We start from the raw sequence: 26,030 nt of genomic DNA, 5'->3' as shown, positions 1-26,030 counted from the left end.
AGAGTGACCAAAACAACAGCCAGGAAGCATAGGAACTGAGAAGTGGTCTGTGGTCACCACCTGCAGAACCACTCCTTTATTGGGGGTGTCTTGCTAATTGCCTATAATTCCACCTTTGTCTATACCATTTGCACAACAGCATGTGAAATATATTGTCAATCAGTGTTGCTTCCTAAGTGGACAGTTTGATTTCACAGAAGTGTGATTGACTTGGAGTTACATTGTGTTGTTTAAGTGTTCCCTTAATTTTTTTGAGCAGTGTATAATATATATATATATATATATATATATGAGTGTTCATGAATAACCATTCACTTACCAGGAAGTCATTGCCAAGGCGATATTCTCCCATCCATAATTGTAGGTCAGCTCAGCCACAAAGTGATCATCCTCGACCAAAGCCGACCATTGTCTGCTCTCATTTTCCATCATAAGGGCTGAACACACACAAGCAAGTAGGGCATCATATGAGAGAGACGTGACTATTGTACAACACAAGCAATTCAAACATTACATTTTCACAAGAGGTGTTGGTTGAACATTGAACAGTAAAGTTGACAGCCTGCCTACCCATTACAAGTGGCCTTGCATCCCTCTTCAAACTCTTCATGACGCAAAATCTGAAATCAAATTAATGATTTTGACATTTTGGCAAAACAGTGATCTAGTCCCCAATATCACATGAGTTTACAGCACTATGAACACCATTGAAGCACAAATCATAACAAACGAAAGAAACTAATTAAATGTGGCGCAGCGGTCTAAGGCACTACATCCCAGTGCAAGAGGCGTCACTAGAGTCTCTGGTTCGACTCCAAGGTGTATACATCCGGTCATGATTGGGAGTCCCATAGGGCGGCGCACAATTGGCACAGAGTTGTCCGGGTTTGGCCGTCATTGTAAATAAGAATTTGTTCTTAAGTGACTTGCCTAGATAAATAAAGGTAAAAATAAAACGGTGGTACACTCTGTGCAAGTGAAATCTATTGGTCACATGTTTGAGGATGTTCTACGAAAGAGCTGGAAATGTACCTTCATGCCTAGCACATCTCGGTAAAAGGTGGCCGTTTTGCTTCTGTCACCCACTTTGAAAACGAAATGCAAGGCTCGCCTCAAAGCCATGATATCCCAGGCGAGTTTGCTGTGTACTTACTGTACGATTATTTTTCACGCTCTGTTTGTCTACGTCGAATGAGGAACCTTGCAATCGATTGCTCTGGTATCGATTCTATGGAAGACAACGTTTTTCGGTACAGATAAAATGATTTGCCGCTCAATCGCAGATCAAATCTATCTCAAGATAACGAGGAGTATTTAAATTAAAAGTTAAGCATATAATATTATTTTACAGATCAGTATTACCAACATAAATCAGTATTACCAACATAAAACACGTTTTACTTGGATTACCCCCCATTTTTTATGGAATAAACCAACCAATCGTCATGCCACTGTTTAACGTTTCCACGCCCTCTTCGAGAAGATGGTGACGTCCATGAGAGGCATCTTCTTACAGCAAAACAAAGTCATATTATGAAAAAAAGGCAACGACTGTATCGTAGATTCAAAAAGATACGTGCGAGTATTGAAAATGAGACCTGTGAAGGTGTTGTATCCTGATAGTGAGACGACATTTCCAACATCGAAACAGAGGTCAGATCAAATCGGCACAATACGTCTCAGACAGTTGTGCCCAAAATGAGGGAGTCCACTGTCAACGACCATTTAAAAATTGAGACCACTGATCGTGTTTTCAGCATGTCATGGAGTGCCAGAAATGGCAAAGCATCCTCAGCGCCGGGAACATACAACCAATCTGAAGGACCAACTAGGTGGCCTCAAATTCGAAAGGAGCGTACCTGGTGACAAAAGATTGGCGTAAGTCTCTGTGCATGTTGGCTATCGACCCTATGTTAGATAATTGAGTGAATATATCCGCTTTCATTATAGTGGCTAGTAGAGGTTTAATAACTACGGTCTGTGATGTATGTTTGCATGTAGACTTTGTATGATAGTTGACGTTCAGTCCAGATAGCAGGCTATGTATCTGACCTCTTCTATCCTCTCGCCATCTCCCAGGAGGGTGGTGAGTGTGGCTCGCTCCAGGACGTTTCGGGAGCACCAGGGTAAGATCCTGCTGGAGGGGAGACATCTGATCTGCAATGCACTGGCTGCTGGTGCCAACCCCCAGATGGTGTTCTTCAGTTCTGTGGACACACTTTGTGAGCTCCCCTTGGACAAACTGAAGAGGGCCACTCTGGTTAAAGTCAAGTTTGAGGACATCAAGATCTGGTCTGACCTATGTAGCGCCAAAGGGAGTGATAGGTATGCTAGGGTGTATGATTTTGAAGTTGTTCTATACTCTACTGTATATTGAGAATAAGTACTGTATATTGACAATACTTTCCCCTTGTAGCCATATTTTCTCAGCCAGACCCATCCCAGCTGACATTCCCTCAGGACCAGCGTGGTCAGTCTGTGCCACTGTCCCTGATCTGTGACAACGTGCAGGACCCTGGGCACCATCCTGCACTGTGCTGTCGCTGCAGGCTGCCACAATGTCCTGCTCACCAAGGGTATGTCATGATGATATACCCTTGGGGATGGGCATAATCCAACTTATAGAAATGTTACACCCTATTCAAGTCAATGATGCTATATTGGGTGGACTGGTGGCCATTTTGAGTGCACCCATAGGAGCTGATAGTGAGGAATTAGTGTGTGAACCTGTGCACTACTCTGGATGGTTCTTTCACTAAGTATCTTGTGTATGTCTCTTTTCACAGGCTGTGTGGATGCTTGGGAACCTAAGGTGCTGCGAGCAGCGATGGGTGCCCATTTCCGCCTTCGTCTTCCCCAGCTTGGACTGGGACGACATTCAAAACCAGCTGCCAAAGTCTGTGACTGTCCAGGTGGCAGACAACTGCAGCAGCTATGAGAGAGAAATAGCTGAGAACATGGAAGCAAACCAGTCCAACAAACCTTCAAAGGCAGGGGACTTTGGATGGGTGAGTAGCAGGCCTAATTGTAAAGACATGCACTATGAGGAATATCAATCAGATTCCAAACTGTCACTTCCAAGAGCGGAGACCAAGTTGTACCATGAAGGCTGGGCTTGGGAACACAGGCCTTGTGATTGGTGGAGAGACTCATGGACTGAGTCTGGAAGCCGTACAATTGGCTGAGAGAACTGCCAGTCAAAGACTGTTCATCCCTGTGGTCCCTGGAGTGGACAGTCAACTCAGCCATGGCAGCCAGCATTCTCCTATTTGAAGGCAGAAGGCAACTGTTGAACCTAATGGAGACGTCTGGGAGGAAAGATAAGTCTAAGGTGCAATTTCCATGATCCATCCATTGGAATCCATTTTGAGTGTAATGGATATGTTATTCCTGGTGTTGGTCACTTTTTCCATGCATACATTCTTGACTCCACGACACCACTTCACTGTACCTCATGTCAGACTGACTCATATGGATGGATTTAATTTCCATATTCAAATCGGCTAATAAAAGTGAAATAAAATCAGCGTTTGGCTGAAAATGACAATTTCCACGATGTGAAATGTGTTCTTTCCGGTCTGCCTATTTACTCAATTATATCTTCCAATTCCTGCCAGTGTGGCTTTGTAAGCTTCACTTACACTCCACACAGTTGCCTACTATATTTCCTGCCAGTTATGACTAAACTGCTGCCATTCAAGATGACTGCTTAATCTCTATACTGGACATGTGCTCAGTTTAGCAAGGGAAATAACCTGTCAATCTAACAATTTCACTGATGGGTGTATGAAAGCAATTATCATAGTAACCACAGGGTGGCACCTGAAGCAATTTGGGAACATTTACTGTAGGCAAGGAAGTTGTAGGGTAAAAAAACAGAACTTAATTGAAAGGTGTGAAATACTTGGTTGTCTTACACTGTAAACAAATGGGTTGTGTACAAAGTCTGTCATCAAGACAACAAATTGTAACAATTATTTCTGGAGTCATGATGCATTATAAATAATGGACACATGTAGGTGATACCAAGCTAATACATTTGCTCAATGGAATAAAACTGCTTGAACAAGTGAATGAGAACTGGCCTTATGGATAGAGGAAGTTGACAGACAGTTGTGCTTAACAGTGAATTTTAWTGGCTGTGAAGTCATGACTAGAGACAACCAGGGAGTGACAGAAAATGTGAATTAATACTTCAACACTTAGTTGCTAAGATGGATTTTAAATGCCATTTTTGTGCCTTCAAAAATATCTGGCCTTTTCAATAGAGAGGATCTTCACAGAAAATCATCTTAAATGTCATGGTGGTTGAGATGGAAACATAATTATGATAAGACTCTCTCGTATCATGAAGGAGAACATGACACGGTATTTGAAATACCATTCACTTAACACGCATCAAAGCCAGATGCAATACAAAACAAGCAAATATAGACAAAATGACCTTTTAAAACAGGGAAATCATAACATTGTTAGGTCTATACTGTAAGCACAGCGGTCATACTATTATACAGCACCTTTTAAACAGAAGAACAATAACACCAGACTGAAGTTCAGGACATTTTCTGCACTGCATACTTGTAAATTACAACTACAGAACTTAGAACATTTGTTGCAATCATTTTATTCTTTCCCAGCACTTTTTGGAGGGAAAAAAAGCAATGAGGGTTCGGCAAAAGTAAGAGACATTGTGAAAATTCAAGTCCATTGGGTCAACATTGTGTGGTTTCTTCTAGTATCAAGAAATGCCAATAATGAAACTGATAAAATAAGCAATTGGAGCCAAAAAGCAACAGAATGTCCATATATTACTGTAGGGGCTGTAGTCAATGCAAGGCACCACAGGAGAAGACTCCATGAGAGAAAGACATGTCTAAAACAAGTTGATGTCAGTAAAAAGTGAGATCGTTGTCTGACAGAAAGGGGGGAGACTGGAGAGGAGGCTGGTGGTGGTAGCCGGGAGTTCAGGGTTTGATGGAGGTGTGGGTTCAGTCCCATAAGTTTCTAGGTGTGTCCCCCAAATGGCACCCTATTCCCTATATAGTGCACTACTTTAGACCAGGACTATGGACCTTGGTCAAAAGCAGTGCACTATGCAGGGAATAGGGTGCCATTTGGGACAGTTTAGCTGTGCTCTCTAGATGGGCTCTGGTTTGAGCTTCTCAGTCAGGAAGTCTTGGACAAAGGTCTCCACCACGGCCGGTGTGATCTCCTCCACGTCCTTAACGTACTTGGCCCGGGCAGACATGTCCAGGATGGTGAGCAGGGGTGCTGCCTCTGGGAGGTTGGTGTAGTCACGCAGGGAGTCACTCATGTCATCCTGGGAACACAGACAGGTCAGTCATAATCATATGACAATCTTGTCTACCAGCCTGTCTATATGCGGTAGCAATTGTGCCTGGGGAAGAAGTTGTATGACAAAGTGAAGTGATGACATGTGAAGTGGCGTGGCCTAGTCTACATATTATCAAAAACACTTTATCCTGCGTCATGCAAAAGGAATTGCTAGATAATTGCTAACATCCTTATGACCGAATATAAAAACGTAATTGCTTTCAATCAGTTCTGACTTGATTTTGGTATTAAAAAACTGGGACAGCACACAATATGGCACTTAATATAACTCAATAGAAGGTGATAGTGTCAATGTCTGCTTGAAGACTGGGGAGCTCTTCTTTTCTCTCCTGCAGGCAGTGTTCACCACTAGCCAGGGCTCCGTCATGCACCCCACTGTGGGAGAGAGCTGGGGGGGGGACAGGAGGGGGTCCAACAACATCCATCCTCACACAGACTACAAGGCTGGGAAGCTTCAGACACACATCACAGCGTGTTTGGATAGTGTACACGTGGGTGAGAAGGAGGGGGAGAGAGTGGTGTATTCCCTCATGTCTGGTGAGAAATAGTCAAACAGGGTGTGTGGTGGAGCTTTGACGACAGACTTAGTGAGGACAGACTTATGTCACCGAATGTCTTTTTACAAGCCTTGTGCAGTCCCAGGCTTGATCTCACCTCTCACCCTTTTAACAACTGGGAATTACAGACAATCATAAGACAGCAGGAATAACTCACTGTAACACCACAGCAGACAGGAAGCGGCACCCCAGCCCACTCGGAGGAGCTATCAATTATTCAGAGAAAATAACATGCACTTTTTGGCAATACTTGCAACCGCATGTCATTTCAGTTAGTAATCTTAGAGGAAGCTTTTCCCCACTTCAACAAAGCTGCATTAGTTCCAGTCAGTCAAGACTTTTCTTCTAAATGTTAAAGAGGATTCCAAGTGTTGATTTGTGAAGTCACATTTCAGCTCTGTCATGCCAGATTAGTATATGACATCTTCTGAGATGGTCTCTCCCTTCCTCYTGACAGGATGAGCTGATTTCTACTCAACTYAGCCCTCTGGGTGAGAGAGACTTGGAAGAGATCAAAGAACAATTTCATATGGAAAATATMATTTAAAAATACAGAAGTTACAGAACACGACCACAAGCTGGCGCTGTCGCAAAGGCTTGGCCCTGTCATTAAATCACAGCTTTTCACAAAATGTTTTATTTTCTTTTTTGGAGTAACGCTCCCGTTATCTGGAAAAATGGCAGTAAAACAATTAAACCTAAATGGATTGAATCAGCTCTCCGACCAGTTTGGCCACTTTGTTACCTAAAAAGGACAAGTATGTATGCCAACAGTTTGTGACTTGTTGCGAAACTGCTAGCAGAACAGTTGAGTTATCCTGTGGCATGTAAGATCTGGAGAGCTCACTTCCTCTGAATCTCTACCATCTGATCTGGGAGCAGATCGTCTTAAACCTATTCAACGTCAGAATAAATTACAATTAAAGTAATTGCTACACTTATGAGGATGTTTAATGGATGATTCATGTAGCCACAAGCTACATTCCCAAGCTTMAGAAAATCTGTGACTCCTCACATCCTCCATAAAGTCTTCTCTTGCAAGCTCAGATTGAAGATACATCCTCYGCATTGCCTTAGAAAGGAACCACAGAAAGATAAATCACAGGAGTCTCTCTGTTAGCATGGCCTCCCAGCCTCTTAGATATGAAGATATGTAATCTCCCTGGCTGTCTTCTTCTCTGTGGGAAGWCTTGCGTCTTCCTTTGTGTGGCTGCTAACCATGTGTAAACTGTTCTTCATGAGAAGCAACCAGTCCAGCTGTGTGTGTGTGATAGAGACTGGCCCCCATTCTCTCTCTCCAGCCCAGCTCTGAATACAAAGACAAAGGGTATCTATGCTATGCTACGTATGGCCTGCAGTCACTGACTGACTGCCGTGATAAGGCTCCCGTGTGCGTTTACCGTAAGGAACCTCCTGCTGCACCATGTCAGGTTTATTCTGACCATTGTAGCACTGTGGCATTCCAAAGAGTAGACGACGTTCATCAGATAAGGACCTGCAAAGATAAGAAGCTCCCATTGGCCAGACGGCCTGGAAAGCAGCCTACTGATTGGTCAGCTTGAGAGCCTCCAGGCATTGTGAAATTCAGGATACAATCGGCACAGCGATATGATTGGCTGAACAACGGCCTATCAGTCTGTATCACTGGGAGATTCAGGCTGGAAACCCATAGTTACTGAGAATCACTATCAAAGGATAGGATATAGGCCAGCTAGAACCTGTATCTTTACATACTGTACATTGTAAAGTACTGTTAGACCTAATGAAAAGTGTTATGCAACATTTTATTCAATAAATAGGTATATTGTTGCTTTAAATGACAGGGATTTGCCTGTGAGGGTATTGGCTTCTTGATGTTTAATTTCTTCTAACTGTTGAACTGTATTGCCAGTAAGAGACGAGTGTTTTCTAAAAACACAACACTGCTTGGACGTAAATAACTAGTGGAGAGGCCAACCTGTCTGGCTCACAACACACACAGTGTGACACAGGTCTCTGTGTCTACATGACCTTTGAACCCTGGTGTCAGGGAGGTTAGCAGGTGATACGGGCGGCAGACTAAACTATTGTCAGGATCTCCTATTCCTGGCTAAACCTGGGAYGATCAAGGCAAAGAAGACAACTATACACCAAGTATCTCATAGTTAATAATATCGAAAACATTGTAGATAGAAAAAACAATATATTTGATAGAAAAAACATAACATTTACAGTATATGTCTTTATTGCAATCACAAATATCCATCAATCCCCATGAATTTTCTCTGTGAATAGGGCGTCTTCTAATGGTCCTACCGTAGGTTGCAAGTCAGTTTCTCTTAGCCTCTCTGTGACTTATAGGGTGGGGTAATGAGATCCCTTCATTTTCTTCAGGCCAGGCTCTCCATGTGGGGCTGCCAGCATTGTACTGTCTCACTGATAAAGTAAACCATCCCCAGCACAGCAGCTGGCAGACAGGGCCTAGTCTGACCACGTGCAGGCAGGCCTCACCCAGGCCAGGGCCCTGCAGGCTGCATGGGGGTCCATCCTGTAACCTCAGCCTGGCATAACAGAGAGCCCAATGGGTCCATGGCAGGGAGTGATATCTAACAGGGTATACACATGCTGTCTCCAAAATGTTACCCTATTCCCCATAGGGCTCTGGTAAAAAGTAGTGCACCATATAGGGAATAGGGTGCCATTTATAGGGAACAGGATGCCATTTGGGACTACTCCAGTCTGGAACAGATCGAGTGCTGGTGAATTCAGATCCAGCTACATGTAACCCAGACGATGAGAAAACTGTACCTGCCTGCTATAGACTACCACAGACTGAACATTAACCTAGAAAGCAACACAGACCTTTCAGCTGAGAAACAGATTCACTTTCATTCAGTGATGTAACATTCATTAGAATGGGTCCAGTCCAGATGAACATAAATACCAATCAGTATGCAACAAATCCCCAAACAGGTGAACGGTAAAGAGAGAGGGTGTTAGTATGTTGTCTTAGCCCCAGCGTCTGTCTGTGACGTGAACGTCCTTCGGTCTGTCTGTGTCCGTAGCATTAAGGCCGACATGAGAGCAGAGTGGCCTCAGGCAGCCAGGCAGAGGGTAAGACAGGACAGAGAGGGAGCACCTGTGCAGCTCCGCATGGCTGAAACCTAAACCATCTGACATGGGACACCGTCCTGACCTCCCCGAGCTCTGAGCCCTGTGAGCAGAGGAGTGAGGGAGGAGAGGGGGAGCTAGCTAATCTGGTAATTACGGCTGTCCCTGCTGCTAACTCCACAAGCTCTTGAAAGGATGAGAAGGAAAAGCAAGAGATAACAAGAGTTAAGAAAACTCCATGTTCTCTCCTGCACTGAGGGCAGGCTAGTGGGTGGGCGGAAGGATCGAGGGAGAACAGCCATCATCAGACACACGGCCAGCTGAATTCTGGGCCATGGGCCTTGTGGTGTGCCTCACATAAAAGTGAAAGGGGGTTTCATCCCTCAGAAACGGCCCCTCTGACATTATACTGTAGCTTATGTTGGTTGGTGAGTAGTGGCATGTTCTCTACCAGAGGATTATGATATGTGATAACTAAAGCAGATGGAACATCATGCCAGAGCATAGCAACAAGCAAACACACAGACACAGACACCCACAGTAGAGGAGATGTACAGTACACAAGACAGGAATGCAAAACAACTAAAATGCCAAAATCTAAGACAGATTTCATCAAATGTGAATATTCTCATCTAGGTCAGCTTGAGGTGTTTGTGCGTGTCTCCACTATCTTACCTCTCCAGCCACGAAGAAGAGCAGTGGTGTCTCCTCCTCCTTGGCTTTGTACTTAGCCATGATCTTCTCTGCAATTGGCTGGATCAGCTCCTTCGCCGGCTCCAGCTCTCCCTCCTCCTCCGCATCTGAACAAGAGAGAAACACAGGTGTCAAAAGTATGAAAAGAGTCAAAAGAGGAAAGGTTGAGAGAACGTGTGAGAGAGGAAGAGGAGAGAACTTGGCGTGAAGGCATGAAGACTAGAGAGAGGACAGGAAGAAGAGACGAAGAGAAAGAAGGTAAATGAGCAGAGAACAGGAGGAGGAGAGGTCTGAGGGGATGAGTAATGGACAGATGAGCAGACGAGTGAGGAGACAAAAGGAGGAGAGCAGATGGTCTGTGGCTGACCCCTTCAGATCTGATCTCAGGGCCTGAAATTGAGAGGTCATCAGTTTGCACCCGGTCACTCCATTCTCACATTGCCGTCTTATTGTCTCGTCTGGCTTGATGGTTGCCCTGTCCACTTTGGCTTGAGCCACTTAGCAGAGGATGGCATCCATCTCTGCCATCTCTCTCACTGCTAACAACCTAACAGACAGACAAACCATTTTCTTCTGTTTCTTCGCTCCGCCCTACTCTTGCATGTTCACAGACTTTAAAATAGCACGTGGCCCTACAACTGATCTGTTCACTTTTACTACATGCACAATGCTCTTTAGAATGTACTACTATATATAGTCTGAAGGATTGGTTTGGTAGAAACCAGCACTGAATGGTCCTCCATTCACCCACAAAGAGCACAAGGCAGGGCCCCTCGTGGAGGTGCACGGTAGGGACTGACATTGAAATGTTCATCCACTTATCTACTCACCCACAAAGAGCACGAGGCAGGGCCCCTCGTGGAGCTGCACGGCGTTGGACTCGCTGAGCTCCAGTACGGGCCGGGGTGCCAGGGAAGAGCCGACACTCTGGGTCATTCAGCACCTCCACACGGCCCTGTCGCGTGATCATGTGACCCTCCGCGTCCAGCAGAATAAGGGTGGGAATACCTGGGAGGAGGTAAGAACGAGAGAGAGAGAGGGAGCAGAGAGAAGGGGGAGGCAGGGTGGGAGAAAGAGGAAGAAAGAGAGAAATATGGAAACGGGGGGAGAGAACAATCATGAACTGTAGATTTTCACTCTGCCACCTCCCCTCGTCTTCTTCCATGTTTTCCAGTTGCTCTCACCACATATGGCTGTACTCTCACTGTTTATCTGTGTGGTATGGAGGAGCTTTTAATCCCTGAGGCTCTGACCGTCCTCTGCTCTCTGAACTCTCTCCAGTTCCCTCCCTCTCTCCATTCATCTCTTCTCAGACTCCCGCTGATTTTTCTTAACGCCCGACCCTTTTCGGTCCCAGTCTTTCAGATTAGAATATCACTGTGTATTAACAGCCTTATCAGACACAGAGTGCACAGTGTGTGTTTGCTGGGAGGAAGGTGTGTGTGTGGTGATGAGTGGGGGCCAGTGTGAATAACAGGGGTTGAATGGGGAAGCGGGGCAGTATCGACCAGTCCTGCAAGCATTCTGAACATCCAGCCAGAAGAGGTAATGAGCCAGCACTTTGTCTACAACCACACTACTCCTCTCTACAGACAGAGACAGAGAGACAGAGAGATGACCCTTACTCAGCGAGCAGAACAGTAAACTTGATTACCAGCCCACATTCCTTCAGCTTCAGGGCTATCTGTTCACTGTTCCCTACCCAGCACAGCCATTAGGCCGCTTCTCCACATCAACACATTATTAAGCCAGACCGCTAGTGTTTGATACTCACTCAGCCTCATGTCCAGGAGGATTACAGTATATGAGTACAGGAGGAGACATCAGAGACAGTGTTGTACCTTGTATTCCAAAGAGTCTGTTGAGTCGTGATCGTCGGCCTCATCGGAGTATGGAACTGCCAACCAAGGCATCTCACTGAAGTACTGCTTAAAGGACTCCTCCGACCTGTGTTGGTTGGCAAACACAAAACTCAGTTCCACTGTCAACTCCGTTATTCAGTCAATTCAATGAACATATCAGAGGAGCATGAGACTCTGTGTGTTGTGTGTGTGTGTTGTGTGTGGTGGTTGTGTGTGTTTGTGTGTGTGTGTGTGTGTGTGTGTTGTGTGTGTATGTATGTATGTATGTATGTATGTATGTATGTATGTATGTATGTATGTATGTATGTATGTATGTATGTATGTATATACGCGTGAGAGAGCGCGACAGAGAGAGGATGTATACGCAGGTGTGAAGAATACCGGTCAGCGCTGACAAACACCATCTCAAAATGTTGACCCGATTCCTTCACAGTGCGATATGATTCTACCAGCACCCGGGTCAGACTGCGGCATGGAGGGCACTGCAGGGACAACACACACGGACGCACTCAACAAGTTATGCCATTAGTTTCCAGAATGACCTAAATGGATCAGTCTATATAGAACAGTATATAATGATAACATGGTGTTTTCTGACTCTCTCTCTCCCTACATCTCTGCAGTACTTCACCCTAATGTTTCACCAGAAACCAGGACTAACGTTTCCTTTTGTTTCCTGGCCCATTCAAATGTGAGAACCTAAGTACCCAGGATGGAACTCAGGATGGTCTTGGCTTGGAGGCATTTGTTGTTGTGAGTGTTTTGAGGGAGAATGGTCTCTGGTCTAGTGTGTGTGTGTTGTATTCCCTTCCTGTCTCTCCCTTACAGGATTAGGGGAAGTAGAGTAGCGCGGCTGGCTCTGTGTGTGTGTGTGTGTGTGTGTGTGTGAGACAGAGACCGACATTAAGGTGGTATCAGAGTGCCAGCTGCGGCAGAGCTGTGTCTGAATAAAACAAACCAGACCAGTCTCACTCATCAACCTCCATTTTCTTTCTCAGTCTCAGTGAAACACACAGCTAGAGACGAGCGTAAAGTCAGTGAGGAACTGTGTCTACTCTATCCTGCCGAGGGTCACTTCAGGTCGTTGGTAAAAAGTAATCCGCTGGCCATTTCACGCTTGTAACTGTTTCCTAATGGCGGGTGGATTTACGCTGGTAAGACAGGGGAATGTAGCCTTAAAATAATACACAAACCTATACGATAGCTACCTCAATTACCTCATACCCCTGCACATCGACATGGTACTGGTACTCCCTGTATATAGTCATGTAATTTTTACTCGTTATTCTTATTCACTGTGTTCCTCGTGTCACTATTTACATTTTTTGTAGATTTAAAAAAAATAAAAAAAACTCTGCATCGTTGGAAAAGTAAGCATTTCACTGTTAGTCTACACCTGTTGTTTACAAAGAAGTGACAAATAAAAATGTACCAATTTGTATTGGTTTGGAAAGTGGACTAGTCTGAGTGTGTCATGGCTTGCTGCTGGCTTGTCTCTGGAGCTGAAGCCAGCACTGGCAGCTCATAATTGACACAAGCCTTTCATGAGTCACCAATTCACGACCTTCACACAGATGGGCAAGCCCAGCACTGATAGAGACAAACAATGGGTCTGACGCCCACTGCCCACTTTAAAGAGCACTAGTAGGTGATGACAGCAAGGAGTGGAATAACTAGCTACTGTAGTCCCAGACAATGGAAGTCCCCTAACTACTCTGTCCATCCCCTGGCTACCGGCTGCTGTGTTTCCTCCCGCTGCGCCCTGCCGCCCTGCCACCCTGCCCTGGCTTTCACTGATGCCTCTCTGTTTTAACAGGGCTAAAGCTCATATCAGAGGACAGCTGGGTGCCTGAAAGGGAAAATGAGGCTCCCCCTCCCTGCCCCGCTCCCTGTGTGTGTGTGTGTCTATGCGCCCCTCCTGGCCCCCCACCACTCACCCAGTGTGCTGAGAAGTACACTCCCACATAGTGGCCCTCCAGGGAGCTGATGTCTGTCGTCTGCCTGTTGTTCCTGAGCAGAGGGCCGGCCACCACCTCCGCAAAGGGCTTGGGCCCCCAGGGGAACTCCAGGCCTGAGAGGGAGGACAGAGGGGAAGAGAGAGTAAGGGAGGGGGGGAGGGTTTGGTGTTAGGGAGAAAGGATATTGAGAGCCAAGGGTCTGATTAGTGAACAGAGAAGAGTTTTTTCTATGTGTGACAAACTGCCCATTCAAAAATCAGAGCACTCGCTCTCTCCACCCCCCTGGAACAGCTATTAGATACATCAAATCAAATCTAATTTTATTAGTCACATACACATGTTATTGCGGGTGTAGTGAAACGCTTGTAAATTATTTTTCTGGGCAATTAATGTAAGAAATAACAAAGTTGCCTTGGGGCTAGAAGCACGGCTTCCCTATCTCCCGGCACCATTTTGTAGCCAGCATTTGTCATACATATAGAGTACCAGTCAAAAGTTGGGACACCTACTTATTCCAGGGTTTCTCTTTATTTTTACTATTTTCTACATTGTAGAATAATACATATGGAATCATGTAGTAACCAAAAAGTTACATTTTCTATTTGAGATTCCTTTGCCTTGATGACAGCTTTGCACACTCTTAGCATTCTCTCAACCASCTTCATGAGGTAGTCACCTGGAATGCATTTCAAATAACAGGTGTGCCTTGTTAAAAGTTAATTTGTGGAATTTCTTTCCTTAATGKATTTGAGCCAATCAGTTGTGTTGTGACAAGGGAGGGTGGTATACAGAAGACAGCCCTATTTGGTAAAAGACCAAGTCCATATTATGGCAAGAACAGCTCAAATAAGCAAAGAGAAATGACAGTCCATCATTACATGAAGACATGAAGTTCAGTCAATCTGGAAAATTTCAAGAACTTTGAAAGTTTCTTCAAGTGCAGTCGCAAAAACCATCAAGTGCTGTGATGAAACTGTCTCTAATGAGGACCGCCACAGGAAAGGAAGACCCAGAGTTACCTCTGCTGCAGAGGATATGCAAATAAATGCGTCACAGAGTTCAGACACATCTCAACATCAACTGTGCAGAGGAGACTGTGTGAGTCAGGCCTTCATGGTCGAATTGCTGCAAAGAAACCACTACTAAAGGACACCGATAAGAAGAAGAGACTTGCTTGGGCCAAAAAACACGAGCAATGTACATTAGACCGGTGTAAATCTGTCCCTTGGTCTGATGAGTCCAAATTTTAGATTTTTGGTTCCAACCGCTGTGTCTTTCTTTGTGAGATGCAGAGTAGGTGAACGGATGATCTCCTCATGTGTGGTTCCCACCGTGAAGCATGGAGGGAAAAGGTGTGGGGGTGCTTTGTTGCTGACACTGTCAGTGATTTATTTAGAATTCAAAACACACTTAAACAGCCTGGCTACCACAGCATTCTGCAGTGATAAGCCATCCCATCTGGTTTGGGACTATCATTTGTTTTTCAACAGGACAATGACCCAACATACCTCCAGGCTGTGTAAGGGCTATTTGACCAAGAAGGAGAGTGATATGTGGGAACTCCTTCAAGACTGTTGGAAAAGCATTCCAGGTGAAGCTGGTTGAGAGAATGCCAATTGTGTGCAAAGCTGTCATCAAGGCAAAGGGTGGCTACTTTGAAGAATCTCAAATATAAAATACATTTTGATTTGTTTACTACATGATTCCATGTGTTATTTCATAGTTTTGATGTCTTCACTATTATTCTACAATGTAGAAAATAGTAAAAATAAAGAAAAACCCTTGAATGAGTAGCTGTGTCCAAACTTTTAACTGGTACTGTATCTAAACCCAGCATGTTTCCTACTCACAAMCTCCTTTGTACTCTGTGACATCTGCGTTTGGAAATGGGACCGCACAACAGATGCAAAATGTTGTTTTAATGATGATTGAAAGCCATGCTTTTCCATTTCCCATACAGGGAGCGCTACCAGCCTTCCCTGCTCGCTTTCCCTCCCTCTCTCTTGTTTCTTTTTCAAGGTGTCTTCATTGTCAATGTCAAGCACTAGAGATGCATTTGGGATGACCAAATAAAAAGTTGTAATCAGAAATAAAGCGCTGTAGGCAGGGCTGTAAAGGTTATTTTCCTCTGTAGGGCTTCATTAGGCAGGGCCTTTTATTGTTGTCCCCATTCACACTGTAAAAAGGGCACTCCTTCCTGGCAACTTCTCCTCTGCTCCGCCACTCAAGACAGCTATGCTCCTTCATAATGCTGAAAGAGGGTCCTGAATTCTCCCCCCCAGCCCACCTCAAACTCTTACTACCCCGCCTGTAGCCGCTCTGTTTCCCTTCCTCACCACAACACAAACAAACACACACCCCTTTTCCTGCCACCGCTACCACACTACACACCCCCTCTAACAACTCTGAAAGAGGGGGGGGTGGGGGGGGGGGTGGATGGATGGAGCAAGAAGATGAATCTCTTCTTTACCCACTTCTACTGTAGTTGGTAGTTAATGAATCATGGAAATTATACAGTATGTACTCTACTGTGGGCTGGGAGGGAGACTGGGATTCATTAGGCAGACTCATGTGAAAGTCTGCTCAGCTCATGTGAAATCCATTCCCCTGCACCACGGGTTCTACTGCCACGATGCTTGATACTCTACACTACCTCTCTCCACTCCCTTACTCCCTCTCCACCTCTCTGACTAATGGGCCTTTCTCATGTTGTACAATAAGGGCTCTGAAGACCAGGATGTGAAAATATTGAGCTTTTTTGGGCCATGAGATGACAACCTCATCTCTCTACCAGAAAGGAATGCAAGCCTGCTCTTGCTAACAGGCAATCTCCCACTTTAAAGTCGGGAAATTGTAGGTCTGCAGATGTGGGAGTAAGAGGGGGCACTTCATAATATTCATGCAATACCAGAAGAGTACAGAAATTGAGAAATATGGCCAGCTCTGTGAAGGATGTGGCACAGAAACTTTTCAATATGAAATTTCTGGCGAGGCATTTTGCATGTAATAAACTGTATGCTTGTGTGTACCGGTACATGTGCAGTTTCTCAGGTGCTGAGGCTCAGGCTGACTGAGGAGATTTACCTTTGGGGTCATCTCTCACCACCAGTAGTCCGTTCCGACACACCACCTTCCCTGTGGCTGCATCCACAAACACCAGCGAGGGAATACTGGTCACCTTGTACTTGTTCCACAGCTTCATCTGGACAGACAAAGAGGACAGAGGAGATGAATGGAAAATATACCATTAGTATAAGACACCTATACTCTGGTAAATCATCCGAGCAACAAGGAGAAAATCAAACAAAGAAAGAGAAAAGTAATTAAACGTCATACATCTTACTAGTTGTTTTCCATCTAGTTTATAACATCTGTTGATAAATCATTATTTGTCAGACATCCATTGATCCAAAAGTTGACAGTGAAAATGGCTGTAGGTCTATCACTACACCAAAAGTGCAGAAGTACCAGTATCTATTTACAAGGCAAGCTGTTTCTCTGAAGTATAAAAGGGACTAGAAAATGAGCCAGGTTGAATAAAACAGCAGCAGAGAGTCACCCTGCAGTGAATTAGCTGAAGGCTAGAATCACACTACAGCTAACTTTAAAGGAACTGGCAGAGGAGGAAATTCACAAGGAGCGTTTTGCCCCTGCTGTGTCATGAATAAGAGCAACACGGGGTAAGAGGAGCAGGAAAATCCACACTTGATAAAAACCTTTTGCCACAGTACCACACCCCATAGAAAGAGAATAACTAGATCGTAGTCATTTTAGGCTCATACTATTCTATGTTGTACCCTCGCACTGTGGGTGGCACTTTATTTAGCCGATCCTTCTTCAAGTGAAGACAACACTGTACATGATTCTGTCTGTTCAATATGTGAAGCAAGCATACCTCCACAGGCATTAAATGGAGGAGGAACACACACTACATCTAATTATACTGAACAAAAATATGAAACGCAACATGCAACGATTTCTACGATTTTACTGCGTTACAGTTCATAAGGAAATCAGTCCATTGAAATAAATTCATTCGGCCCTAATCTATGGATTTCACATGACTGGGAATACAGATATGCATTTGTTGGTCACAGATAACTTTTAAAAAGGCACTCTGTTCACAATGTTAAAAAAAGWGGTACATTTTAATCACTTTTTCTCCCCAATTTCGTGGTATCCAATTGGTAGTTACAGTCTTGTCCCATCGCTGCAACTCCCGTAACGGTCGAGAGCCACGGGTCCTCCGAAACACGATCCTGCCAAGCAGCACTGCTTTTTGACACACTGCTTGCTTAACCCGGAAGCCAGCCGCACCAATGTGTTGGAGGAAACACAGTACAACTGGAGACCGAACCCGGATCTGTAGTGACGCCTCTAGTGCTGCGATGCAGTGCCTTAGACCGCTCCGCCACTCGGGAGGCTCTCTGTTCACAATGTTGACATCAGCAAACCAGTTGCCCACACGATGCCATACACATGGTCTGCGGTTGGGCGTACTGTCAAATTCTTATGGTAGAGAAATGAACATTCAATTCTCTGGCAAAAGCTCTGGTAGACATTCCTGCAATCAGCATGCCAATTCTACACTCCCTCAAAACTTGAGACATCTGTGGCKTTGTGTTGTGTGACAAAACTGCACATTTTAGAGTGGCCTTTTATTGTCCCCAGCACAAGGTGTGGCTGTGTAATGATCATGCTGTTTAATCAGCTTCTTGATATGCCACACCTGTCAGGTGGATGTATGGGATCTTTTATTTCAGCTCATGAAACATGGGACCAACACTTTACATGTTGCGTTTATATTTTTGTTCAYTGTATAATGACTGTTGTGACTGTATGTTGTGTCTTGATCTGAACATACAACATACCGCATAAAACCGTAAACAGACTCTTTATGACCGCAAATGTGTGTTTGAAACTGGGACTATTTATAGTGTGTACGTTCGGTGTTGTCCTCGACAGAGAGCACATCAAGAATAGCACGCAGAGGAAACTCACTTTCCATATCAGAGGGAAGATGGGTGTCGCTTGAAATGACTAGCTCCTGAAGAGTAGCACTGAGTGTCTGAGAGAGGTCACTTTTCGGAGAATTGTCTGAGAAGTATAGAAACATTGATGTTTGAAAGTCTGATAGCAAGTCTGAGCCAGAATTGTACCAGTGACCTTGAGATTGCCAAGCCAATACACCAAGGACCGCACCAGTCCAGACAATTTGGTATAGGCACATAGTGCTGAAATCATTATATGGTACTGTGGTCTAGTAATTTCAGTGAAAGGGAGAGCCAAAATGTAGGAGTGAGGCCTGTCTGCAGTCTGTCTATGAGGCTCAGTGGCGGAAGCCTCCAGTTGGGTTCAGTTCCAGTTCTGCTCCAGTCCAGGCCTGGCTGATGAAAACCTTTTGTTTCTCTTCTAATGAAAACAATGACTTCACTTCAGGAGCAAAGTTAGCGTTTTGACGTGCAGACGGAAGGCAGGCTCAGACTGCTACGAGAGACTGCCATTTTACAGGGTATGGGTCCCCCCTGTAGGGACTGTACAGGGGGAGACATCATCTCTACTGTGGGACTGGAAGTCCCTCCATAGTACCACTCATTTCAGGGCCCTATATAGCGAGCTACTTTTGACCAGAGGCCATAGCCCCAAATGGCAACCTATTCCCTATATAGTGAGCTACTATTGACCAGAAGTAGTGCACTATATATGAAATGAGTGCCATTTGGGATGCAGATAAGGAGACTTGAGAAGGCAATGACAGTTAGAGAATAATAAGATCTGCACTAGCTGGGAAATGTCAGGGAACAGCACCCATGCCAACTCCCTGAAGTGTCCTCACGGAGCTGAGATAGGACAGGTGTTTAAAGAATGGCCAGACTACAGTAAAGCACATTGGAAAACTGAAATTGAAAACTAGTATCTGTTCTTTTAATAGTGTAATATATAAAAAGGGCATGGCTTTGAATTGCTAAAAGCATTTCATAGCTTGACCAAAAAGCGCTGCCTGCAGCAATTCTACTGTACAGGCAAGTCTGCTAAATTTGGTCTTTTTGGAGACATAACTTTGAAGTTTGAACAAAATATATGCAAAATCATAGTTAGCTAAAAATGCTCTAGGGCCAATGGAATCATAAGGTCTATTTGCATGTTTCAAATACTGTCCTGTTATGAACTAAACAGACTAGGAGATGTTTGCCTCAATATATCCTAGTACGTCCCCTTTGGTCAGTGTGACTTTACATGTGTTTATAAAGAGTTTGTCTAAAATATACATCATACGTATAATGTGTACAGTAAGTGTACAATGTCAATGTGCATACATACATGCATGTCTATCTATTAGTGTGTGTACCAAATCTGAACCTCTCTCAGCCCCACTCTGCTGTAGTCTGAGCCTGGTTCATAGAGAGCACTGCTGAAAGAGAGATTGGTTCGGAGAGGCAGAGAGACCTCGGAGCCGATTCAGCCTCGATCCTTTCACTACTGCTAATTTACTGCATGATCCGGAATTATGTCTGCCTGGCGGTTTGGCTGCAGTTCAGAGCACAGCAGGACACTAAATCACGTCAGCTGTAGATCCGCCTGGAGGCTAGGCTGTGTGTGACAGCCATTGGGGGTGTTATCATGATTTCAGGGCAGATGATGGGCCTGGTAATTACGACAGTTACATCACCTACATTCATTCATTGATGGCAGCTACATACATTTCACCACCTTGAGAGACGATGATTCATACTGGAAGAGGTATGGAACAGTCATTCATTTATACTTATGTCACTCTGTTTAGAGGCAAAACAAGATGACTTGCTGTGTGTGTTCTCATGGTGATTCTTCCTCAGGCTGGCTAAATTCAACACCAAAAGGAGAACCTCAGTTCTACACAGTGGGAGTTGTTTTTGCAGTCTTGAAGGCAACAGCAAATGTTCCCAAGGGCATGCATGTTTTGGAGTGGTATGTTTGAAAATGTTGAAAACAATGTTGAAAACAATAGCAACATTTGTTCAGAATCTGTAGAGGTTCTGCTGTGCACACAGTGACAGAGTGTACTTCTTTCTACTCCTTCTCTCCTCTGTTTACTAAACAGAGGAATGTGATGCCATAGTGGTCCCTATAATAGCTTTAGCCACTCCCTCTGGTACCTTACTCCAATCAGACGGTCAAAGTCTGAAGCCAACTGTTCAGAGTGGGGTGTATTATAAGGTGCAGAGACAATAAACAGAACTGGTGACACGGTGAGCCACAAACACCCATAAATCACTGTGTCCAAACTAAACTTATCCCCCAGCCAGGGCTCATCTCCAACCTTCTTCACATGGGTTATGTCCTAAATGGCACCCTATTCGCTATATAGTGCACTACTTTTGACCAGGGCCAAGAGGGCTCTGGTCAAAAGTAGTGCACTATATAGGGAATAGGGTGCCATTTGGGACGCATACATGGCCGTCTCCAAACCAGATCTCTGTAGTTTGTCTAGATTTCCTTCGAATCTTGAGGAAATGATTTAATCAGTATTGAATATCCACTGTGCTGTGTTTTAATCATCTACTGTAGGAAAGTCTGGGTCTGTGCAAGAGCCAAAGAAATAGAAGACCCAAGCATCAGTCTACGCGTGTCTGCTATACATCTCCCTTTCCTCCTGCATGTTTTTAGGGGGACAACCCTTTTCATTACCCAGACCAACACACTAGACTAGATCAAATGTGCCAATAACCCCCAGCGAGACCCAAGCAACTGCTTAGAGACCCGGGAGAGCTGGAAATCCATACTAACAATCCATTTAGACCTAGTCTCTCTCTCTCTCCCACACGCAGCCTGCGTTAGTCCAGCACTAGGTAGCATCCCAAATGGCACCATATTCCCTTTATAGTTCACTATTTTTTTTTTACCAGTGCACTGTAAAGAGATTAGGGTGCCATTTGGGATGCATCCCAAAGCCCAGCGCTAGGCGCTAATAGGATCACGCATGACTGCGGTTCCACTTATGGAGGCTGTGGGAGAGGAGAGGAGGCCCCTGAGGGAGCAGCACATCTGCCTATGTGGACGTGTAGATGTGCATAGCAGGGCCAGATCGCCAGGCCCATAGCTTAATGCAATGCTCTGTATGCAGCTCACATCAGAGATGTTCAGCATGAGGTGAAAAGGTTGAAAGCTCCGACTGCCTGTCAAAAACTGATCTTGTTAAATCCACTGATGAGTCTTGTGATTTCACTAAGTAATGTCACACTGTCTGCATGTCATTCTATGGAATGAGGAGAAAGAAGGGGGGGGGGGGGATTCTCAGTTGCCCAACTTGTCCACATACAGTAGTACTGTATCCATGTCTGGTGTCATGGATGGTAATCATTTCCATGCTTCTTTGCACTGTTGCACTTTAGTAGCAACACTGTGGGGGATTAAAGGGGTGGGGGTAGTTACGAGAGTTACTACTGGTGTTCCCAATGCTCTCACACAGACACATCTGCTTCACTTTTGACCCGCTCCCACCCATCTGAACCCCTACTGACGTMTCTTCCCCCGACCCCACCTCCTCTCCCTTCCCCTGGGCTGACAACAGAGAGAGAACTCCTGCTGAGAGAGCTGGAGTGGAAGAAATTCCTCCAGTCATCGTCCCCATTCACCTCTCATTGTTCCTGCGCCGACTCCACACAGACCTGCTTTCACTGGCCCAGGCGGCCAGACCTGAGGCGCTGGCCAAACGCTCACATTGCAGTCCCATTTTAGCAAACACAGCAGTCACAAAGGGATTTCAAAAAGCGTACAAAGGAGTGCATGTGCTCCACCCTGCTGAGTACTGGCAGGGATGAAGTTATTTATCTCTCAATAGAATACTTAAGAATAACACAGATGGGCATTTTAAAACAGACACTACAAAAGGATGAAGGGAGTCAGAGTAGCTATTTCTAGAATCAAAGCTTTGGCCTTTCACAGAGTACTGTAGGCTGTACCTACAGAACAATTCACCATCTGATAGTGGCTAGCTAGTTTGCGTTTGAACTTATTTATCAGGGTCTAGAGGGCATTCCTGTACTTTATCTTGCATTCTGACATTTATGGGGCTAAGACTCTCTGGACTCATGTCTCTTCAACTAATGAACAAGCAGAATCCTAATTAGGCTGCATTCCCTTAATCCAAATATGCTATGTCACAATGCATTTTACTTTAAGAGCAATGCATTCCTGAATTAACTCACTTCCCCATTCTTGTCAAGAGGAATTTGTTTCCATGTGCATTCTGTTAGATTGGGGGGGACGTGTCTCTACAGCGGGCCAGAACAAGATTGTGTTCGAACGCTGCTGAGGATTCCGCACTGACCCGTTTAATACCCATGATGGCAAAGACACCAGTGGTCAGATGATCATTCACTCAGTCGATAAAACCTTAGTTGGTGGTATTTGAAGTAAAGCTAGCCTGTTAGATGTCTCAGGGACATGAGAGATCTAGTAGTCTCTCCTGTTGCCTTTCAACAGGCTGATAGAGGATGTCGGTCTGTCTGTTCGTCCAGCCCACTCCAGACCAAAGCGTCCATCTTTTATTGGGTATTTCTGTAGAGCCTGCCTGCAGGCGGCCTGAGCCCTGGCCATGAAGGTTTACTGGGAAGGACCAGGAAAGGAGATAGGAGAGCTGATCTGTSTCCCAAATGACACCCTATTCCATATGTAGTGCACTACTTTTGACCAGGGCCTATAGGGCTCTGTTAAAAAAATAAATGTGTGCACTACATAGGGAATAGGGTGCCATTTGGGGCACAACCATGGGCTACTTTGTAAAAGGACAATACTATAACTTAGAGCTTTCCATGTTTCTCACAAAGCGACTGCATAAAAATGAGATCCCCCAAGATGACGGCTAGACAGCAGAGAAACTATAGAGTTCGGTCCTCAACAATGGGAAATAACATTTGGATCCCAACTTGATCTCATTTACATTGATGTAGTGTTCAACCGTCTGCAGCTTATTCATTCTGCGTGGAGCTTTCAGCCTTTGCCTCACGGGGAATAGAGGAGAACCGGGTAAAATATGAGGCATATTGGATAGAAGCCCTGTGTTCTAGTGCTTAGACAGGGACGGAGGGAGCAGATGACGTGGAACAGAACAGATTCATCCAGTCTCCTCACACCCTCACCAGACATTCCCAGTCAGAATCCTTGATTAACATTACAGGCCTCTGGTCTCTCTATTCCACTGAGCTCATTACAAAATCTGTCCCCAAACCACAGTACAGTATATTATGTAGGCCGCGACGATACCAGTATCGCCGATAACTAGTTAGTATTGTGGTACGAGAGAGGACTTAACTTCCCTTAAGAAAACAGCTCTAATCTGGAAACAAACATTCACACAATATTTATACATTTCAGTCGTTTTTCAAAGGACAAAGAGTGTCGTCTGCTTGTGTTTCAATTTTGCCAATGAGTGGTGGGGCTCCCGAGTGGCGCTAGTGGTCTAAGGCCATGCATCCTCAGTGCAAAAGAAGTCAACTACAGTCCGCTGGTTCAAATCCTGAATCAGCATCCAGCCGTATTGGAGTGCCCATATCGAGGCAGCACACAATTAGCACAGTCACGTCTGGCTGTTTGGCCGAGTTGTAAGCACTCGGCTTGTAAATAAGAATTTGATCTTAAACTGACCTTGCCTAGTAAATATAATGAAACAATATTCACAGCCCTCACTTATTGTATAAAGCCTCCAGTGTGAATTTAAGCTGCTGTCGTGCTGCCTCTCGTCAAGGCCTGCTGCTCTCTCAGATAGAGACGGCAAAGATAAAGATAGCAGAGAGAGGTTCTGGCTCGGTCTGGCCAATGGTACTGCCGCAGTCCGTTAGAGATTGGCATCACCATGGCCCGCCTGCCTCACCCACTGGGAGAGAGAGAGAGAGAACTGCCCTCAGGGCAAATTTTCCTGGTGTCCCAGGCGCCTGCCAGAGGTAATTCAAATCCCACTCTCTCATGCAAAAGTGTAATCCAATACTTTATGGAGTGGTTCCTGGCATGGGGCCGGCTAGACAGTGCAGCCCAGCATCCTCCTCAAACTCAAAAACACACACAAACACCACGTCCTGAAAACACATGCCACACACACCTTGTTAAGACCACATTAAGCTTTTGCTGGCACCTGCTTAGCCTCCATGATGATCGAATAGAAAACATTACCAATGCATAGCCTACTATAACACACATGAGAAACCACTAAGAAAACCTGAACACCCTCCGATGCTTTTAGTAAATAAACAAGAGGGATACATTTAGCTACATAAACAAAGTGAAACAGGGTTCTATGTTTAGGCTCGATTGGTGGCTTCGGTCCACTGGTTCTTAGTGCATTTACACAGCTCCCTCCCTCTTTTGACCCCTGATTGACCCACGTTTAACTCCCACTCCTCCTCCTATTCCCTGTTAGAGAACCGATGCTACATCCCAAATGGCACCCTATTCCCTTTTTAGTGCACTACTTTTGACAAGGCCCTGGTTAAAGGTAGTGCACTATAGAAGGGAATAGGGTGCCAATTTGGGATGCACACAGAGAGACTGACTGGTTGGGTTGGCTCCTCCAGCTTCAGGTCCCATCACAACACAGGGGGTTAATATTGATAAGGCAGCACAGCTGCTTTACATGGACAGACATTATCATGTAGATCTTTCAGAACACACCATCTCCTGAGATTTCTGCCTTCCTATACTTAAGTTTACTGAAACACTAGGATTGTTAGATCATTGGCATCATGCATCATGTTAGTGTTACATAGCAGTTATTGTGTGCATGTCTTAATAAGGCCAACGTGTTGATAGTGCTGGGCTTGGACTTTCTAGATGGGACCTTACAAAATATAGCATTTTCTGATGTCCTTGAAACATTACTAAGGCTCCTCAAGAGCATGAGCAATGTTATTAAATGATCCAATGAAGCTATACACACACACTGTAACCCCCAGAGAGAGATATATAGTGCATCTTAGTGAAGGTATTTTAGGTTTCATTGTGCTCTCCAAGGCCAATGAGTAGGGTTGTAAATCACAGTGACACTGGCCATGCGACTGTACTGCATCATAAACTATAGACCAGTGGCAGCTAGCTCCCAGATATTTGGCTACAACGCCGCAAGACCAGAGTCAATAGACACCCACCCCCCACTGTTATCCGGGCCTGATATATATATAAAGCCTTGGATCGCAGCAGGCATCTGAGACCGATTTCTCACCTCTACTACAATACACCCACATCACATTCACAGTACAGAATGCATGTCATAAAGAGATGGGACAGTCTTGATAAAAAGCCACTAGGGTGAAACGTCGACCAAAGTGTCCGTCCACCTCTGTGAACATGAATAAAAAAGATACAGATCACCACATTTCTGCCTCCCAGACATTCATTTTATTCAGAAATGGACTGACATGTACAGTATACATCTATTGTGCTGTCCTCTGGGAGAAGAGTTGTAGCTCGTCCCGTTCCTCCATACCTGGTACCAGATTAAAACCTACAGTGAAATTGGTTACATTGTGAGACTTGATCTCCAT

General features: G+C 44.9%; 2 protein-coding genes and 1 long non-coding RNA gene across 3 annotated transcripts in view; 1 reads left to right on the top strand and 2 right to left on the bottom strand.

The window, feature by feature from the left end:
• Window positions 1-395: 395 nt before the first annotated feature.
• Window positions 396-1,762, bottom strand: LOC111958786 (uncharacterized). Its single transcript, XR_011474868.1, has 3 exons — window positions 1,154-1,762; window positions 571-620; window positions 396-437 (listed from the first exon to the last, which is right to left on the bottom strand). It is a non-coding gene; the product is annotated as an uncharacterized lncRNA (long non-coding RNA).
• On the top strand, window positions 821-3,551 carry LOC111958768 (rRNA methyltransferase 3A, mitochondrial-like). Its single transcript, XM_024134902.2, is given in 10 exon segments — window positions 821-1,132; window positions 1,758-1,878; window positions 2,080-2,302; window positions 2,304-2,325; window positions 2,417-2,516; window positions 2,518-2,576; window positions 2,787-2,847; window positions 2,849-3,115; window positions 3,117-3,236; window positions 3,238-3,551. Coding segments are annotated over 10 exon segments (1,116 nt in total). The 5' UTR covers window positions 821-1,098; the 3' UTR covers window positions 3,347-3,551.
• Window positions 3,552-4,113: 562 nt separating this feature from the next.
• Window positions 4,114-26,030, bottom strand: part of LOC111958761 (nucleoredoxin-like) — a 60,905-nt gene continuing 38,988 nt past the window's right edge. The window contains 9 exon segments of the mRNA XM_023980027.1: window positions 4,114-5,320; window positions 9,678-9,802; window positions 10,526-10,605; window positions 10,607-10,703; window positions 11,537-11,575; window positions 11,578-11,642; window positions 11,939-12,039; window positions 13,495-13,628; window positions 16,600-16,717. Of these exon segments, the coding sequence (XP_023835795.1) occupies window positions 5,138-5,320; window positions 9,678-9,802; window positions 10,526-10,605; window positions 10,607-10,703; window positions 11,537-11,575; window positions 11,578-11,642; window positions 11,939-12,039; window positions 13,495-13,628; window positions 16,600-16,717 (942 nt within the window). The 3' untranslated portion in view covers window positions 4,114-5,137.

This window comes from Salvelinus sp. IW2-2015, linkage group LG4p (assembly GCF_002910315.2).
Source record: "Salvelinus sp. IW2-2015 linkage group LG4p, ASM291031v2, whole genome shotgun sequence".
NCBI lineage: Eukaryota > Metazoa > Chordata > Actinopteri > Salmoniformes > Salmonidae > Salvelinus > Salvelinus sp. IW2-2015.
This window is presented reverse-complemented; position numbering and strand designations above follow the sequence as displayed.